Source organism: Acanthochromis polyacanthus, chromosome 5, assembly GCF_021347895.1.
Source record: "Acanthochromis polyacanthus isolate Apoly-LR-REF ecotype Palm Island chromosome 5, KAUST_Apoly_ChrSc, whole genome shotgun sequence".
In the NCBI taxonomy this organism is placed as follows: domain Eukaryota; kingdom Metazoa; phylum Chordata; class Actinopteri; family Pomacentridae; genus Acanthochromis; species Acanthochromis polyacanthus.
Genome location: NC_067117.1, coordinates 3,760,936 through 3,780,080, shown reverse-complemented (window position 1 = coordinate 3,780,080; position 19,145 = coordinate 3,760,936). Strand labels below are relative to the sequence as shown.

At 37.6% G+C, this 19,145-nt stretch overlaps 2 protein-coding genes across 3 annotated transcripts in view; both read right to left on the bottom strand.

Moving 5' to 3' along the window:
* LOC127533914 (CD276 antigen homolog) overlaps nucleotides 1-19,145 on the bottom strand; it is a 244,219-nt gene that overhangs the window by 81,979 nt on the left and 143,095 nt on the right. The gene's annotated exons all lie outside the window — the stretch shown is intronic.
* Nucleotides 1-19,145, bottom strand: part of LOC127533912 (CD276 antigen-like) — a 61,320-nt gene that overhangs the window by 3,261 nt on the left and 38,914 nt on the right. For both annotated transcript variants that reach the window (XM_051947909.1, XM_051947908.1), the window contains exons 3-11: nucleotides 14,297-14,617; nucleotides 14,119-14,151; nucleotides 12,866-13,147; nucleotides 4,665-4,931; nucleotides 2,552-2,653; nucleotides 1,973-2,020; nucleotides 1,371-1,421; nucleotides 728-775; nucleotides 139-189 (exon numbers count right to left, since the gene is read on the bottom strand). In XM_051947909.1, coding sequence (XP_051803869.1) covers nucleotides 143-189; nucleotides 728-775; nucleotides 1,371-1,421; nucleotides 1,973-2,020; nucleotides 2,552-2,653; nucleotides 4,665-4,931; nucleotides 12,866-13,147; nucleotides 14,119-14,151; nucleotides 14,297-14,617 — 1,199 coding nt within the window. In that variant the 3' untranslated portion in view covers nucleotides 139-142. The remainder of the gene's footprint in view (nucleotides 1-138; nucleotides 190-727; nucleotides 776-1,370; nucleotides 1,422-1,972; nucleotides 2,021-2,551; nucleotides 2,654-4,664; nucleotides 4,932-12,865; nucleotides 13,148-14,118; nucleotides 14,152-14,296; nucleotides 14,618-19,145) is intronic.

Here is a 19,145-nt window from a genome sequence, read left to right as displayed (position 1 = left end):
ACAGTGCTCATAACCCTGTCAGCTCCAGGGCTGCCTTCATGTGTCTGCTTCCTGACAAGCTGGGATATGTAAAATAAGAATTTCCTTTCACAAAATCAATAAAGTTTCTAAACTGAGTTATATTGGAAAAACTCTTACCTGGCTAATATGATGAAAGATGGGATGAAACGCCACTGTCACGTCTCTCTGCTGGAGAAATGAAGGAAAAAGTGAAGAAACATTAAAGTTCAATGTGCAAACTTCCGTATTCCGAGGATACAAGCATCTTAAAGATTCCATATTGTTCCACTTTGTTAATGACATGAATGAAAGTCTATAATGAATCTCTCAGTGTTTCAGCTCCAAACAACATAAAGTTGGTTGATTTCTCCATGACTTTATAACTCCTGGTTTCAGTCCTGTTCTAAGTGTATCTGAGCTGCTGCTGGCCCCGCCCCCTTCAGGAAGAAGACTCTGTGTGTGATTGACTGATGAATGAATGTGTCAGAGCAGGACTTTTTGTATTTCAATTTTCTCTCTGAGGATCATTTCACACGGAAATATCTCTAAATTCTCAGCACAGCCATTGATTTTTGTATTGAATTATCTTGGAGCAGCAGTCCTTAACCCTGTCAGCTCCAGGGCTGCCTTCATGTGTCTGCTTCCTGACAAGCTGGAATATGTAAAACAAGAATTTCCTCTTGCAAAAACAAAGTTTCTTAATTGAGTTACATTTAGAAACATTTACCTAAGTCATGTGATGAATCAGAGGATGAATCTCCACTGTCACGTCTCTCTGCAGGAGAAATGAAGGAAAAAGTGAAGAATCATTAAAGTTCAATGAGCAAACTTCAGTATTCAATGAGCAAACTTCAATACTCTGAGGATACCAACATCTTGAAGATTCCATATTGTTCCACTTTTTTAAATGAGATTAATGAACGTCTATAATGAGTCTCTCAGTGTTTCAGCTCCAAACAACATAAAGTTGGTTGATTTCTCCATGACTTTATAACTCCTGGTTTCAGTTCTGTTCTAAATGTATCTGAGCTGCTGCTGGCCCCGCCCCCTGCAGGAAGAAGACTCTCTCTGTCTGTGATTGCCCGATGAATGAATGTGACAGAGCAGGACTTTCTATCTTCCAACTTTCTCTGAGGATCATTTCACATGAAAATATCTCTGAATTCTCAGCACAGCCATTGATTTTTGAATTGAATTATTTAGAGGAGGTGGTGGCCTTAACCCTGTCAGCTCCAGGGCTGCCTTCATGTGTCCAACCCTGCTCTCTGCTTCCCAACAGGCTGGGATACGTACAAAGAAAAATTCCTCTCAAAAAAAAAAAAAAAAAATCAATAAAGTTTAAAAAATGAGTTATAGTTAAAAACGCTTACCTCGGTCATGTGATGGATGAAGGGATGAATCCCTGCAGTCACATCCCCCTGCTGGTGAAATGAAGGAACAAGTGAAGAAACATAAAAGTTCAATGAGTAAACTTCAATATTCTGAAGATACCAGCATCCTAAAGATTCCATATGTTTCCACTTTTTTAATGAAAATCTATAATGAATCTCTCAGTGTTTCAGTTCCAAACAACATGAAGATGGTTAATTTCTCCATGACTTTATAACTCCTGGTTTCAGTTCTGTTCTAAATGTATCTGAGCTGCTGCTGGCCCCGCCCCCTTCAGGAAGAAGATTCTCTGTCTGTGATTGACTGATGAAGGAATATGTCTGTGCAGGACTCTCTGTCTTTCAACTTTCTCTCTGAGGATCATTTCACATACTACATTCTCAGCACAGCCGTTGATTTTTGTGTTGAATTATTTAGGGGCTACAGTGGCCTTAACCCTGTCAGCTCCAGGGCTGCCTTCATGTGGCCAAACCTGCTCTCTGCTTCCCAACAGGCTGGGATAGGTAAAAAGAAAATTTCCTCTCAAATAAAAAAAAAAAAAAAATCAAGTTTTTTTTAATGAGTTATATTTAGAATCTCTTACGCATGACAGGTTGCTTAGCCTTCCATGAGAAGATAGCGCGAAGTCTCTCTGCAGGAAAAATGAAGACAAGTGAAAAAAACATTAGAGCTCAGGCGGCAAACTTCAGTATTCCGAGAATATCAACATCTTGAAGGTTCCATATTTTTACACTTTTTTCAGCTAATTTTTGAGTCTCTCAGTGTTTCAGTTCCAAACAACATAAAGTTGGTTGATTTCTCCATGACTTTATAGCTCCTGGTTTCAGTTCTGTTCTAAATGTGGCTGAGCTGCTGCTGGCCCCGCCCCCTTCAGGAAGAAGACTCTGTCTGTGTGTGATTGACTGATGGATGAATGTGTCAGAGCAGGACTTTCTATCGTTCAACATTGTCTCTTATGATCATTTTATGTGGAAATATCTCCAGTTTTGGTGAGTTTGTCAGACAACATTATAAAATCAGTCGTCTGACGAACCGGATGTAGGATGCAGGTATAAACTTGCCATTGAATGCTCATTTCAGAAAGTTTGTTTTAGATGGAAACACTGACAGGACTGTTGTCTGAACGTTATGGATTATCTGATGAAAGATTAGTTAAACTCACCTCCAGCTCGCATTTTGCAGCAACGCCATGCAATGACTCCAACAGCAACTGTAAGAACAACTCCAATCACAATTCCAATCAGCAACTTTGTCCATGAACCATCTGAAACAAATCAGAAAAACTTGAAATGAGTTTCATGTAACAACAGCAAACGTCTCCAGAACATTATTGAGGACGTTCACATTGAAACCATGTAAAGTTGTGGTCTGCAGATTAAAGCAGCATCAGGACTCTCCAGACTCACTGACACTAACTGAGGCTTTGGTTCTGATGATGGAACTTTATTTACTTTAACTTAGTTTGAGCAGAAAACACTCAGAGGATTTGGGTTTAGTTTGATTTTGAAAATCTGCTGCTGTCTCTGTTGAACCTTTCAGACTAAACTGTATCAGAGCAGGAAAAGTCGAGGAGACGAACAGGAAGTTATTAAATGATTTAAAGGATGGAGCTTCACAGTGGTTCTGTGGTCACCACTGTCACCTTACAGCTGGAAGATTGTCGGTTCAAGACCCGGCCTTCCTGAGAAGGTCGACCCTCATCAGGATTAACGATTCCTTCTGTGACTGATGAGGATGAAGTTATGTAAAGACAATAGATGGATTTGAAACATGACGTTCTGTTGACTCTACTTTGGATAAATATTGACACTTTCAAATTATTTTGGAGAATTTTAAACTGATTTTGGAAAAGCTCTGAGTCATCATGGACAGTTTTGGAGTCGTCATGTCAATTTAAGCAAATCTTTACTCATGTTTGATCGGTTGTGAGTCATTTTGGGCGGGTTTGTTTGATTTTGGATAATTTTTAACTCATTTTGGACACGTTTCAAGTCATTTTAACACATTTGGAACAATCTGAGTCATGCACAGGTCTATTTTTAGTGTTTGACTGATTTTATATTTAGAGTTTTGGACACATTAGTTGAGTTACTGAGATTTAATGAACAATTTTAGGTCATGAACAGGTTTGTTTGTGATTTTTTATGTTGTTTTTTCATCCATTTTGGAAAAATACTGTCATGTTAGAACAATTTTAAACTCCTTTTGTACAATATTTTGTCAATTTCAGGCAAATTAGAAATGACTAATGTGTCCTGTTAAACTCTGTGGAAAGCTGCAGGGAGCTCATGACAATCTCTGTTTTCTTCCACTCCTGCTTTCCCTCAATCTCTCCAACAGAACACAAAGTGAAGCTGATCCAAAGAGACACATGAGGCTGAGATGGATCAACATTTAGTGGATTCATCAGAGGTAGAGGAGGCAGCGCTCATCATCACTTTCAGCTGCTTCACTCTCTCTTCTGCTTTCAGCCTCAGACACACTTTCTTCTCTCATCACCTCCACTGCTGCTTTCACTTCCATTTTCTCTCCAAGTCTCAACCTCCACTTGGATTTCAGCTCACTTGTGTTTCTTTACAACCAACATCCTGCTGCATCCATCAAGAGTTGAAGCTACATTTGCACCAACATGTTTGTCTTCTATGAAAAGCTCTGATCACAACTTCATCTTATTCTGCAAACATATCAGATTATTACCAATTCCTCTGATTATATTATTAGATTTACTCACAGTTTTAGCTGCAGATTCATTCACAATAAAACACTCAAAACTCTTCTTAATGTGATCTGTGAGTGTTTCCATGTTTCTGGTGTGACTCGGCTTCTTTAACGCTGCAGTTACACTTTAGGATTTATATTCATTCAGCTCTTTGTCTTCTTCTGTTTCTATTTACAGCAAATATCTTCAGTAGATTTTAGAGACACAGTTTAATTTTTTTCTTTTCACTTGTGGCTCAAAAACGTCACAGATTGTGATGATTTTATTTCTTCATGTGGTGTTTTTAAGCCTCTTCTCAGGATTAAGTTGCAGCAGTTCTTTTAAAAATCTATGGCTGGATTTGACTGAGAAGTTTGATCATTTATTGTGTGCATGTTGTTCCTTTGTGTGTCTTTACCCTCGTTTTATCTCTGCAGATTCATGAAGTTTTAGTTTGACTCTTCAGTTTGTACAGATGTTTGGGTTCAGTCTGAACACATGGAAACATCTTTAAAGGTAAGAAAACATGAAAAATATGAATTATATGAACGGAAAATAGAAAGAGGAAGAATCTCACCAGGAACCGGCACAAGGAACTCAGAATAAAGTTCATCGTCCTTCTTCCCCTCTGTGGTCACACAGCGATAGTAGTCGGTCTTTGTCACAGTAGTTTGGAGAATAATGGAGTTTTCTGTCTTCTGTGGTTCTTTAGAAGGAACATCGTGTCCAGCTTTGTTCTTCCAGGATACTTTGAGTTCTGGAGAAGCTCCAAAAACTTCACACTGAAGCAAAACTCCACCTTTTGTTTCTTCAACTATACTGATATACGGTTTTGAAACTGCACCTGTGAACATAAATAAGAAGTTGTAAGGAACATGTCAGGATCAGACATTTGCTGTGATTATGGGATGTTTTCTGTTCACTGCTTCTTTATGTGGATTACAAATGGAAGAAGGAAGAAAAACACAAAAAAAGAGCTGAGTTCAAAAAAAGAACTGGAATACTTCAAATTAAATGAAGAAAAGACAAAGGCAGTGTATAAAATCTGCTGTTTCAAACTGTCCTACCATGGAGGAACAACAAGCAGGAAAAGTCTCCTGAATGCTGCTTTTTATCGTAGAAAGCTGGAGTTAGCGTCACCAATGACTTGTGTAGTCGACTGTCTCCATGAAGAAGCTCAGACAGAAACTGTTACTCATGATAAAAGAAAGTTCACTCGCTTTTAAACCGGCCCAATATTTAAATTAACTTTAGGATCAACGTAGGGAAACCACTGGTTGCTGAGTCTAACAGTAGAATTTGTCCATTGGAGCATCTCCAGGCATCGCAGACATCAACATCTTCCACCCCCAAATACACCCAGCAGACCTTCATTTACAAAAACCAGCAACGGAGAAAAGAAAGAGAGACAACGGATCCCATGGTGGATTTCATTTCCATGGACATGAGAGCCTTTAGTGTGGTAGAAGGTGATGGCTTCAGAAATTTAACTAAACTCTGGAGGACACGGTCCCCAAACGCAGCAGCATTGAGGAAAATGTCCAAACTCTTCTAGAAAACTCCACTGAGTTTTACGGCACACATCTGGACATCAGTGAGGATGGAGGAGGACATGGCTGTCACTTGATAACTGATGGAGAAAATACCAGAGCTCAGCTACACATACTTACCCTCACTCCATTTCCCACCGTTATCCACAATTCTTCTATCTTTTATGATGTGCTACTGTCTCCAGATCCCCTCTTTTTGTTTACCACACTCCTTGATTCAGTTCCCCTTCTGTTCTGTTGTCTTTCCCTCAGTCTCTGATCAGTAACCAGACAGAAATTAACCTCCATCCACCTTGGTAATTCCATACAGACCCTCCCTACCCTTTGATCCATCCTCTGACATTCCTACAAAATGTGAACCCTGAAAACGCTCCGGGTCCACTTCCCTCTGCAGACCCAAACTCTGTGTGGGGAAATCCACCGTATTACCAGAAACACCAATAAAACACATCACTACAGCAAACTTCCAAGGACCAACAGTCACATTTCTTCAACAACTCATGAGTGGGAACTCCAAGACTTGGTGCCGGAAGATAAAAAAAAAACGGAGGCGAGTCGTACCGGGTTTAACAGATCCCAGAAGGGTTTAGGTCCAGAATACATCTGTGATGTGTTCAGAGAATATAAACCCAGCAGGACTCTTAGATCCAAGACTCAGGTCAGCTAGTCCAGACCAGAGTCCAGACTAAACATGGAGAAGCAGCATGTAGTGGAACAAACTGCCAGTGGAGATTCAACTTCCACCAAATGTAGACACTTTAAATCCAGCTTAAAACATTTATTTTCTCACCGTCTATGCAAGAAATCTACACGGCATCGTTTAACTCTCTGCACCTCACTGTGATGCTCTTAATGTTTCATGTAAAGCACTTTGAATTGTCCTGAACATGAAATGAACCTGCCTTATCCCTCCTGTTGTCTTCATTTACCAAAAAATATTATTTCCTCGTCTGAAAAAAAATCCAAAAATTTAGCAAAAAAATTCCACAAAATTTCAGAAAATTTGCAAAACCTTCAGGAAGAAAATCCCAATAATTCCTTCAAAGTTTTATATAAAATCTGTCAAATTTGGATAAAAAATTGTTGTAAATTAGGGCTGGCCCAAGTAGCTGTTTCTGGGCTCTGGATATTCGGCCCTGATTAATGACGAAAATTCGAATATTCGGTCTGCTCCGTAACATCCGATGGGGGGAGGAGAGTATCTGGATATCCAAATCTCAAAATTAATATTTGGATACCACCGTCATAACTGAATATTCGGGTCCAGTGCTATTGTAAATATTTTTTAAAAAATGAGTATGAGGATTGCAAAAAGAGGCCCCCGCACACTGTCCAACTTGCAATATATCCTTTATTGTAGTAGTGACGTTTCGGTACTAGACCTTCATCAGACAAACATTTTAAGTCCATGAGAAGCCATCTTAAATAGGGAGTGGTTATTCCTCTACAGCCAATCCCATTCACACATGCACATGAAAGTCATTAGCCCTAATTTAATACAAAACACAGAACAATTAATAACAAACAAGCATAGTGACTGGCTAAGCCCAACTCCCAAAAGGAACATGAAATACTGTTAAAAGAATTTTATAATATCCTTCAGAGGCTCAGAAATGTATATATATACAAAGATGAACACAATCAACAGGTCATATGATTAGATAAACCTCATGATATATGTGCATATTTCATATGTATCCAGAAGTAGTTCAAACTAGACAGGATCTTCCACTCAAATAGGACATTAAAATTCATGCTTCAGCACAAGGTCACAGAAACATATTTAAAAGCAGTTCATCATTTAAGCCCTTTGGGGTCAATGTTTGGAGGGTATAGATCCAGTAAGCCTCACGCTGTTTTAGTAGCTTGTCGTGGTCACCTCCCCTAAGTGGCGGGTCTACCTGTTCAATGCCACAGAAACGTAAAGAGGAAATGTCATGATGAGCATCATTAAAATGTACGGCCACGGGATAATCCCGATCGTTCCTACGTACAGAACTTTTATGTTCACTTATCCTATGTTTAAGTTTTCTTGTGGTTTTTCCCACATAGGCCAGACCACAAGGATAGCGTATCGGGTAAATCACATGTGTAGATGCACAGGTGATAACACTGTTGATGGAATATAATTTACCTGTGTGAGGATGCGAAAAATAACTAGTTTTTCTAGTATTATTACATTGCGCACAATTGCCACAGCGGTAGTTTCCATTTGGGAGAGGGTGCAAGCGTGTCTGTATAACTTGACTGGATTTCATGTTATCATTAAAATTGGCACGAACCATGTGATCCCTTATATTTCTCCCTCTTTTATTTACGAACAGAGGAGGATCTTTGAACAAGGAGGCAAGTTCTGGATTGGACTGAATAATATGCCAGTGTTTATGGAAGACAGACCTAATCGTAGCAGAGTAGGCAGAATACTGAGTTATACACTTAACAGAAAATTTCTTTTGTTTTTTAACTCCCTTTTTTAACAACTCAGAACGTGTCTTTTTAAGAGCCAATTCATATGCTTGATCAATCCACAATGATGGGTACCCCCGCTCCACAAATCTCTTCTTCATATCCACTGCCTTTTCAATAAAGTCCTCCACAGAATAACAAATTCGTCTCAATCTGAGAAACTGACTGATGGGAAGACCCTTTTTTAAGGAAGTGGGATGACAACTGGTGGCCAACAGTAAAGTATTTTTATCTGTGTCCTTGCGATAGATAGTTGTTATGAGAGAGCCACTGTTCTTAATGACCCACATGTCAACTGGCAGATTTTATTACTGTGTTGAACAGTTATGATAGTAAATTACAATTTACATCAAACTACAGTGATGAAAGAGTCAGTTTCCTAGACATGTGGGTCATTAAGAACAGTGGCTCTCTCATAACAACTATCTATCGCAAGGACACAGATAAAAATACTTTACTGTTGGCCACCAGTTGTCATCCCACTTCCTTAAAAAGGGTCTTCCCATCAGTCAGTTTCTCAGATTGAGACGAATTTGTTATTCTGTGGAGGACTTTATTGAAAAGGCAGTGGATATGAAGAAGAGATTTGTGGAGCGGGGGTACCCATCATTGTGGATTGATCAAGCATATGAATTGGCTCTTAAAAAGACACGTTCTGAGTTGTTAAAAAAGGGAGTTAAAAAACAAAAGAAATTTTCTGTTAAGTGTATAACTCAGTATTCTGCCTACTCTGCTGCTGTTAGGTCTGTCTTCCATAAACACTGGCATATTATTCAGTCCGATCCAGAACTTGCCTCCTTGTTCAAAGATCCTCCTCTGTTCGTAAATAAAAGAGGGAGAAATATAAGGGATCACATGGTTCGTGCCAATTTTAATGATAACATGAAATCCAGTCAAGTTATACAGACACGCTTGCACCCTCTCCCAAATGGAAACTACCGCTGTGGCAGTTGTGCGCAATGTAATAATACTAGAAAAACTAGTTATTTTTCGCATCCTCACACAGGTAAATTATATTCCATCAACAGTGTTATCACCTGTGCATCTACACATGTGATTTACCTGATACGCTGTCCTTGTGGTCTGGCCTATGTGGGAAAAACCACAAGAAAACTTAAACATAGGATAAGTGAACATAAAAGTTCTGTACGTAGGAACGATCGGGATTATCCCGTGGCCGTACATTTTAATGATGCTCATCATGACATTTCCTCTTTACGTTTCTGTGGCATTGAACAGGTAGACCCGCCACTTAGGGGAGGTGACCACGACAAGCTACTAAAACAGCGTGAGGCTTACTGGATCTATACCCTCCAAACATTGACCCCAAAGGGCTTAAATGATGAACTGCTTTTAAATATGTTTCTGTGACCTTGTGCTGAAGCATGAATTTTAATGTCCTATTTGAGTGGAAGATCCTGTCTAGTTTGAACTACTTCTGGATACATATGAAATATGCACATATATCATGAGGTTTATCTAATCATATGACCTGTTGATTGTGTTCATCTTTGTATATATATACATTTCTGAGCCTCTGATGGATATTATAAAATTCTTTTAACAGTATTTCATGTTCCTTTTGGGAGTTGGGCTTAGCCAGTCACTATGCTTGTTTGTTATTAATTGTTCTGTGTTTTGTATTAAATTAGGGCTAATGACTTTCATGTGCATGTGTGAATGGGATTGGCTGTGGAGGAACAACCACTCCCTATTTAAGATGGCTTCTCATGGACTTAAAATGTTTGTCTGATGAAGGTCTAGTACCGAAACGTCACTACTACAATAAAGGATATATTGCAAGTTGGACAGTGTGCGGGGGCCTCTTTTTGCAATCCTCATGGTCTGTTTTTCCCTCTTCGCACCTGTTTTTTGATAGATGTGCGAAGTGTTTACCTTTTATTAAAAAATGAGTAAAAATCTTTAAAAAAAAAATCTTAAAAATATCTAAAGTGATTACATTTATATCAGTAAAACTTCTGATATTTTCTTTAAGAACATTCACATAAAAATCAACCAAAATCCAGCGAATTTCGCTGGATTTTGGTTGATTTTTATGTGAATGTTCTTAAGAAACATTTTCAACATTTCACCAAAAAATGCTCAAAAATTCCCCCAAAACGTTGAAAATGTGGACATCAGAAGTTTCACTGTGATTTTTTTTCTTTTTCCACATTTTCAAACTTTAAAACGGGTCAATCTGACCCACAGGACGACACGAGGGTTAAACAGGAGAAGCAGCGGAGGCGTTTAATATTCCACATTTAAAAAGAGTCTCCGTTGTTCACGCCAGCAACATGAAGCTGAGCACCGAGACGCCGGCCAGAGAAGCAGAAAAACGGCTCCGGGTACGAGGGCTCTGCTACGTTACAGCTGTGCACAGATACAGCTTTAAAACAGGAGCCCATACCACGCTCAGCTGCTGCTGCTCCTCATCTTGTTGGACACTTCAAAGAAAGAGCAAAGACTCCAACAGGACCTGACAGCAGACCAGAGGAAGCTCAGGAGGAAACACGAGCTCTGGAGCCTCTAAGAACACCCACACCACTGTTCTCAGGAGGACAATCTGGATCATCTCTGACCTGAAGAAACACCACCTGTCCCCTGAGGAGGAGGACAGTCCTGCCATGGCAGAGATGAAGGAGACGCTGATAGAGGAGATGGACAGCAGATGGAAGCTGACAGCAGCTTTTAGCTCCATCCTCTGCACTGGACCAGCCTTCAAACAGCTCAGATTCCTCCACAACCAGAACCAGGATCTGCTCCACACTGAGGACTGACTCATACATTATTATTACCTAAAGTCAATCTAATTCTATATTTACTTGTTTATTTATTCAGACGCCAACTGCTCTATCTGGAACCACCCGTTTGATTTGAGGTTTTTCTCTTCAGACCAGCCCTAAAGTTTAGTAACTGATCATCAAACAGGATTTCTAAATCCCATCACAACATGAACACATTTACTCTGATCGATTTCACACAAGTTTTAAGTCACACTGGATCATGTTGGACAAACTTTAAGTCATTTTGCACAATTTTGGACACATTTTTAGTCATTGTGGACAAATTTTAGGTGATTTTCAACAAATTTTTAACAATTTTCAAGTCATTTTGGGGAAATTTTCAAAAAAATTCAAGTCATTTTTGACAATTTAAGTCATATTATACAATTTATAACTAATTTTACGTCACATTGTGCAATGTTTCAAGATATTTTTTAATATTTCAAGACGTTTTGGACACACTTTTAGTCATTTTGGACAAATTTTAGGTCATTTTCAGCTAATTTTGGATAATTTTCAAGTCATTTTGGACAAATTTTGACAATTTTTAAGTCATATTGTACAATTTCAAACTAATTTTACCTCACATTGTGTAATATTAGATCATTTCAAGACATTTTGGAACAATTTAGGTCATTTTCAACAAATTTCTGCCAATTTTTAAATCATATTCTACAATTTCAAACTAATTTTACATCACACTGTACAATGTTGGACAATTTCAAGACATTTTGGACTCATTTTAAGTCACAACATGAACACATTTACTGCGGTTTGTTTCTGGAGCTACAAAAAACATCTTCAAATGAAATCAGGTGAAATCTGTTGTCCGACACATCAACAATATTTAATAAACACTAAAGTAGAATATAATCTGTTGTTGTTTTCTTTGTTCTCACAATCAGGTCCGTCTGTTTCATCATCACATATTAAACACTGACAACTTTATTTACAAGGAGCTTTATGAAAAACAGAAACAACTAAAGGTTTTTAAAAAGCACATTAAACTAAAAAGAGCAGCAATAAAGTCCACAGAAACGTGTGACATGTATGTTTGTGTTTTATCATCCTGTAGCTCACTGTTCATCTTTATTTAACCTCATTTATCTGCTTTATGTTTGTTTGTTCACATTTTATTCCTGATGTTTAAAGAACCCTTTTAAAACTCCACATCTCTGTTCTACTTGGATTAAACTATCCACCAATATTTGAGTTTTTATCACAGAAAATGATGCAGAGATCTCAGATAAGAACAGAAATTTAAGGAAATAAATGTGGAAAACTGGAGATGAAATATGAAACACTTCTGCTTTGATTAACGTCACTTTTACAGATTAATCAACACATTCTGGTTCAAACTTTTCTGTGTTTTTATTTATTTAATTAATGATCTTTAGGTCTTATATTTAATCTGTTCCTGTTTTAATAATCTTACAGTGTTTTTATTTATTTTTATTCATTTTATTTCTCTGTATAAAGAACTTTTAACCTCCTTTATGTGTGAAATGTGTTTTATAAATGATTTTTTCTTGACCTGCTGCTCAGATTCTCACATTTATTCTCATTTATCAGCTCAGTTTTAGAGAAATGTTCAGTCTCTGATGGATTTTAAATTCCTCCTCATCAGGTTCTTTTGCTCCTTCAGCTGCTGATGAATCCGTGGAAATATTTTACTGCTTTTCTGTGTCACATAAACTCAGCCGACAGTTTGCATCATCATCAGTTTGCAGACTGAACACGCTTCATTTAACTCATTTCCACTAAATGTGACTGATGGAGTTTTTCTGTCTGTTTATTCACCAACTTCTTCTCTGGATTCAAAACATTCAACTGTTGGTTTCTTCTCTTATTTCAGAATTTATCTTCATGCGTTTCCTTCTGGATCAAATTCTTCGTTCAGTCTGAGCACAAATTCACATTTTAAAAACTAGAAACACATGAATAAATACACATTTTAAGATCAAAATACTACTCACCATTCAAAGTCACAGCGATTGAACTATTAATCTGATGGTAGATTTCCTTCTGTGTGGCCTCACAGGTGTAACGATCAGTCTTGGTCACAGTAACATTGAGGACGGTGTCGTATTTGTTTCCTTCTCTTTCTGTGACCTTTGGTTCATCAGCAGGAAGAATCTTTCCATCACTGTCCTTCCAGACAACTTCAGGTTTTGGAAAAGCTCCCAGAACTTCACACTGCAACTGTATCTGGTTGTTAGTCACAGTAACTGATTCAATACGTGGCTTTGGAGAGGCACCTGTAAACAGAATATAAACATTAATTTATGAAACAATTACAACATTTGAAACACTCACATGTTCCTTGTTCATCTGCTCTGACTGTAAATGTGAATTAAAACGCATTAAAGAGGGAAGAAAAGCAAAGTAGAACTTTTACTGCACCTCACAGTGTTATTTAAGAATTTAGATTTTTAATGTAAACACTATTTTTGACTCCTTTAAAGATATTTAAACATTGAAGAAGGTGCAGAAAATACCAAACTTTCCTTCCTCACATAAATAGATTGATGACTTTGTTAAACCAACAGGGAAACTGCAGCAGCCAGTTCACAGGAATCACACTAAATTATACACAATTAAATCCACTAAAATAAACAGACTGAACACAGACAAAAGCAAAACATCAATAAAAAATGTTGAGTTACAGAAAGTGTTCAAAAGAAAAACAATGGTCCTGAATATGTGGAGTGTTTCTTCCTCTCATACATCCTGATATTTGATCATCAAGATTCATGAATTCTAACTTGTGGTCCAACTAATCTGTGGAAACATTTATTTCACACCAAATGTAAGAATTGAAGAACTGCATGTTTACATCACTGTGAGGAAAATTAATATTGGAAAAGCTGTAATTATTAAAAACAACTATTTAACAAACTCCAGTCTCTAAAATGATCACAAACATTAAATCTCTCAAACTAAACATAAAAACTTTAATATGAGTAGCAGATATTACAGGACTGTTTATGACTGAAAAAAACTAGAATGACTTCATCAGATGTAATTTAAAGAAAGTCTTTTACAACTGATGTGATTGATGCACTTTAAATACATTTTCTGGTCACATCTTCTATAAAATAATGTTCAAACCTTCTGTATGATGTAAACTGGACCAAATGTGAGAGATGTGATGTGTGAATGTGTTTAACTGTCAGTGATGAATGTCATCACATCCAGGAGAGATGAAAACATCAGAACCAGGACTCACCTTCTATCTCTGGTCTGGGTTTTAAGACAGGATCTAAAGGGCAAAAGAAAACATGTTAGAGCTGTTTGGGAGATATTATCAACTTGGCAAACAGTTAAAACTGGAGTTTTTATTAAACATATTTTTACAACAATGAGCCAAAGTCACAGTTTTATCAGCGTCTCATGGAAGAACTCACCAACAGTCAGACTGATGGTCGATTTTATTTCTTTCTGAACGGTTGCGTGATAACACGTGTAGGTTCCACTGTCTGATGTTTTTGCTTTTGTGATCTTTATGGAGGCGTTACCGAACTGGAGCTGGTCGGGAAAATGAAAAACCCGATCTTTGAACTCTGGACCTGGATCTGTGTCTCCACCAGAGTACAAGAAAACATCCTTCTCATTGTTTTGATTCACATCTTTCTTCCAGGAAAACGGCTCGTTCTTAATGTTTGTAGTGTTGAAGGAACAGTCCAGAATGACATCATCATCTTCCTTCACCTGGATCTTAATGTCAGCTGAAAGACAAAAACGTGGATTAATCAGTGATGAGGACACAAAGAAAGTCAGGAAACACAGTTTACATGAGGTCTGAAACAGCAGTTTATGAGCAGCTCAGTGAGCAGACTGAATTCTGTCTTTATTTCTGGTTCTGTTTCATGATTGTTCAGACATATTATTAGCATATTTAGCATTAAGCTAACACCAGTACAAGTTTCAGAGTTTTATGAAGTTTACATCTGTTTTTAATAGACTGGATTACATGACTTAGTTTTATTTCTAAAACTTCATCATCAAATACATAAACTGTTCACCTTTGAGGAAACCACATTTATACATAGTTTTGTAACTACAGTAGAATAAACCTGGTAAGATGTTCCCCTTGAGGTAAGAGGTCCAGACAGTTTTTATTTTAGGGATTTGGCTGTTGGCTGAACATTTTTGCTAATTTTACATAGTTTTAAGTCAGGAATATAAATATTAATGAAAATGAAAGTAAAGTTGGAACTTTTGTCCTACAGACCCCTTAATTTTAGATTAACTGGCAATAATCAAACTTTTTAAAGAAAAATTCTGAAAACTTTCTGAACATGCTGACATTTATGTTGCAGTTAAAGTCAGAGCAACATTAAAATATGAGAATATAGTTAATTTTATGCATAGAAAAGTATTTCTGTTTTGATCAAAGTGACTTGTGAGGTTAAATTACCCCCGGGGGTTTCTTACCATTGGTCAGGGAGGCAGATGCCACTTTTAGGAGTTCACATTTAGTTTTATAACAAACTGTAGTCTGGTATGATTTCATTATATTCTACATTTGTTCACATCAGCATGCTTGTTGTGTACATATTATACTGATATTAAAACACATGTTTGTTAAAAGAGAACCAACACTGTTCTAAAGGTGTTTGTCTCCAGTTTATCCTGTAGATCAGGGGTTCCCAAACTTTTCAGCCCACGACCCCCAAAATAACGGTTCCTGACACTGTCGACCCACAATATCCTGACTGGTGACTGAAACCGAACAAAACGTGCGCACACAACGCACGTTTTATTAGGTTAGGAAAATCAATCTTGTGAGAGACGATTTCTACTCTGTGAGCACAAAAACAATCCCAGAAACAGCAGTGTAGTGTCAGAGTAGGACATACTGTGGCTCCACAAGCTTCAAAACATGAAGAAAACCTTTCTCCTCTCCATGCATGTCAGTAAATGTATTGTAGATCAGCTGTAGTACCTGGTTGGTCCACCAGGTGGAGCTTCTTACTGTTTAATACTGTAGAGACCAGAGGAAGTCAGTGGTAAAAGGCCATGAGTTGTAATTAAGTTACAGATATCTAAGATGACCATTTCCACCAAAATAAAAAACCAACCGCTGACATAAAGAATTAACATTTTGACAAGTGACTTTAATTTTAACCATCCTTCACAAAAACGGAAAAGAAGTAAATACTAAAAGTTGACCAGATGTCATTAATATCTACAAGACACATTTTTACAGACAAGAAATCTTGTTGGCATTAAGAATTAACATTTTAACTCATGACACATTGGGCTGCAAAGTGGAGTAGTGGTTAGCACTTTCGCCTTGCAGCAAGAAGATCCTCGGTTCAAATCCCGGCCTGGGATCTTTCTGCATGGAGTTTGCATGTTCTCCCTGTGCATGCGTGGGTTTTCTCCGGGTACTCCGGCTTCCTCCCACAGTCCAAAAACATGCTGAGGTTAATTGGTTACTCTAAATTGTCCGTAGGTGTGAATGTGAGTGTGATTGTGTGTCTGTATATGTAGCCCTGTGACAGACTGGTGACCTGTCCAGGGTGTCCCCTGCCTTTGCCCTAAGTCAGCTGGGATAGACTCCAGCCCCCCATGACCCTAGTGAGGATAAAGCGGTGGATAGAGGATGGATGGATGGACTCATGACACATTAATCATAGACATCTAACACTGAGTTTGAATAGAGGTCAATGATAAAAGTTGACATCTACAATAAACATTTTCACTTCTATGAACTTACTTCTCTTACCTCTGGTATGTTGCCTGTGTTTATTATGTACAGTGCCTATCATAAGTATTCACCCCCTTTGATGTTTTACCATTTTATTGCTTTCATAACTCAATCATGGTCAATAAAATTCAGCTTTTTTAACAAAAAAATTTATTGGAAAAAACTCTTTAATGTCAAAGTGAAAACAGATTTCTATAAAGTAATGTTAATGAAAGAAAATTATATAAATGAAAATAATTGTTTGCATAATTATTCACCCCCTTTTTAATTTAATGGTCTAATTCAATAGAGGTCCATCAAATTGTTGCCAATAGTCTCACAATTAGTGAAATGAAGATCACCTGAGTGGTGTGGGTGTGTTTCAAGTGATTGAGTTGTAAAACATCTGTCTGAAGGGTCCAGAGAGTGGTTGATCACTATTCCTGGCTACCATTACACCATGAAGACAGAAGAACACTCTAAGCAACTCAGGGAAAGGGTTACTGAGAAGAACAATTCAGGGGATGGTTACAAAAACATTTCCAAGGCACTGAACATCCCCCGGAGTTCAGTGAAATCAATTATCAAGGATGGAAGGAATATGGCACTTGTGTGAATCTGCCTAGATCAGGCCGTCCTCGTAAACTGAGTGACCGTGCAAGTAGGAGACCAGTGAGAGAAGCCACCAAGACCCTACAACTACTCTGAAGGAGTTACAAGCTTCAGCTGCTGAGATGGGAGAGACTGTGCATGTAGCAACTGCTGCCCGGGTTCTTCACCGGTCAAAGCTTTATGGGAGAGTGGCAATGAGAAAGCCACTGTTGAAGAAAAGTCATATTAGATCTGGACTAGAGTTTGCCAAAAAGCACGTGGAAGACTCCATGGTCAAGTGGAAGAAGATTCTTTGGTCTGATGAGACCAAAATTGAGCTTTTTGGCCATCAGACAAGACGTCATGTTTGGCGGAAACCAAACACTGCACATCACCAAAAACACACCATCCCCACTGTGAAGCATGGTGGTGGCAGCATCATGCTGTGGGGATGTTTCTCAGCAACTGGACCTGGAAGGCTTGTAAAGATAGAGGGCAGAATGAATGCTGCAAAATACACTGAAATCCTGGGGGACAATCTTTTTCAGTCTGCAAGAGAACTACGTCTTGGGAGAAGATTTATTTTCCAGCAAGACAATGATCCAAAACATACTGCAAAAGCTACACAGGAATGGTTAAAAAGAACCAGGTAAATGTTCTGGAGTGGCCGAGTCAAAGCCCAGACCTCAATCCTATAGAGAATTTGTGACTGGACTTGAAAAGGGCTGTTCATGCCCGATACCCGCGCAACCTGACAGAGCTTGAGCAGTTTTGCAAAGAAGAATGGAGCAAAATTGCAGTGGGCAGATGTGCAAGACTGACTGAGACCTATCCACACAGACTCACTGCTGTGATTGCAGCCAAAGGTGCATCTACGACTTGAAGGGGGTGAATAATTATGCAAACAATTATTTTTGTTTATATAATTTTCTTTCATTAACATTACTTTATAGAAATCTGTTTTCACTTTGACATTAAAGAGTTTTTTCCAATAATTTTTTTGGTTAAAAAAAGCTAAATTTTATTGACCATGATTGATTTATGAAAGCAATAAAAGGGTAAAACATCAAAGGGGGTGAATACTTATGATAGGCACTGTATGCTATGTTGGCGTGTGTGTGAATTGTGTGTACAGTATACACACAGATGCTCTGGCACAAATGAAGTTCCGAACAGAAAAATAAGAAAAATAAAGTTCTTTGAATTGAATTGTTGATATCAATCAGTAAGATTTTGACTTGTTCAGATATGAATTATAGATCTGTCACTGAATCTGAATAGAAGTAAACGGTTAAAGTTTACTAGTTGTGCTAAGCTACAGACATCTACAAGAGATATTTTCATTACTATCCAATCATTGGTTGATATCAGGAATTAACATTGTGACTAATGAGAAATAAACTATAAATATTTGGTACTAAGCTGAAAAACAAGTCAGCTGTAAAAGTTAACAAGTTGTAATTTGGTTACAGACATCTACAATGAACATTTCTGCTAAAAACAAATCAGTGCTTAATATCAAAAAATTAGGATTTAATTCATGAGAAATCAGTTTCAACTGAAGTCAATGGTAAAAGTTGAGTAGTTGTAACAAACTTACAGATGTCTACAATAGAAGTTTACACTACTGTGAACTTAATTGATGATATCAGGAATTAAGATTTTGACTAATGAGAAACAAACTAGAACTATCTGTAACTGAGTTTGAGCAAATGTAAATGCTTAAAGTTTACGAGTTGTACTGAAGTTTCAGACACCTGTAATGGATGTTTCAACTTGTATAAAATCATTTGTTGGTGTTTAATTTACATTTCGACAAGAGAGAAGAATATTTTGATTAATGAGAATTACATTACAAATATTTGTAATTGAATTTGAATAGAAATCAATGCTTAATGCTGCCTACTTGTGATTAAGATATAGATGTTTACAACAGTATTTTTAGTCCTAAAAAAATCAATTGCTGATAA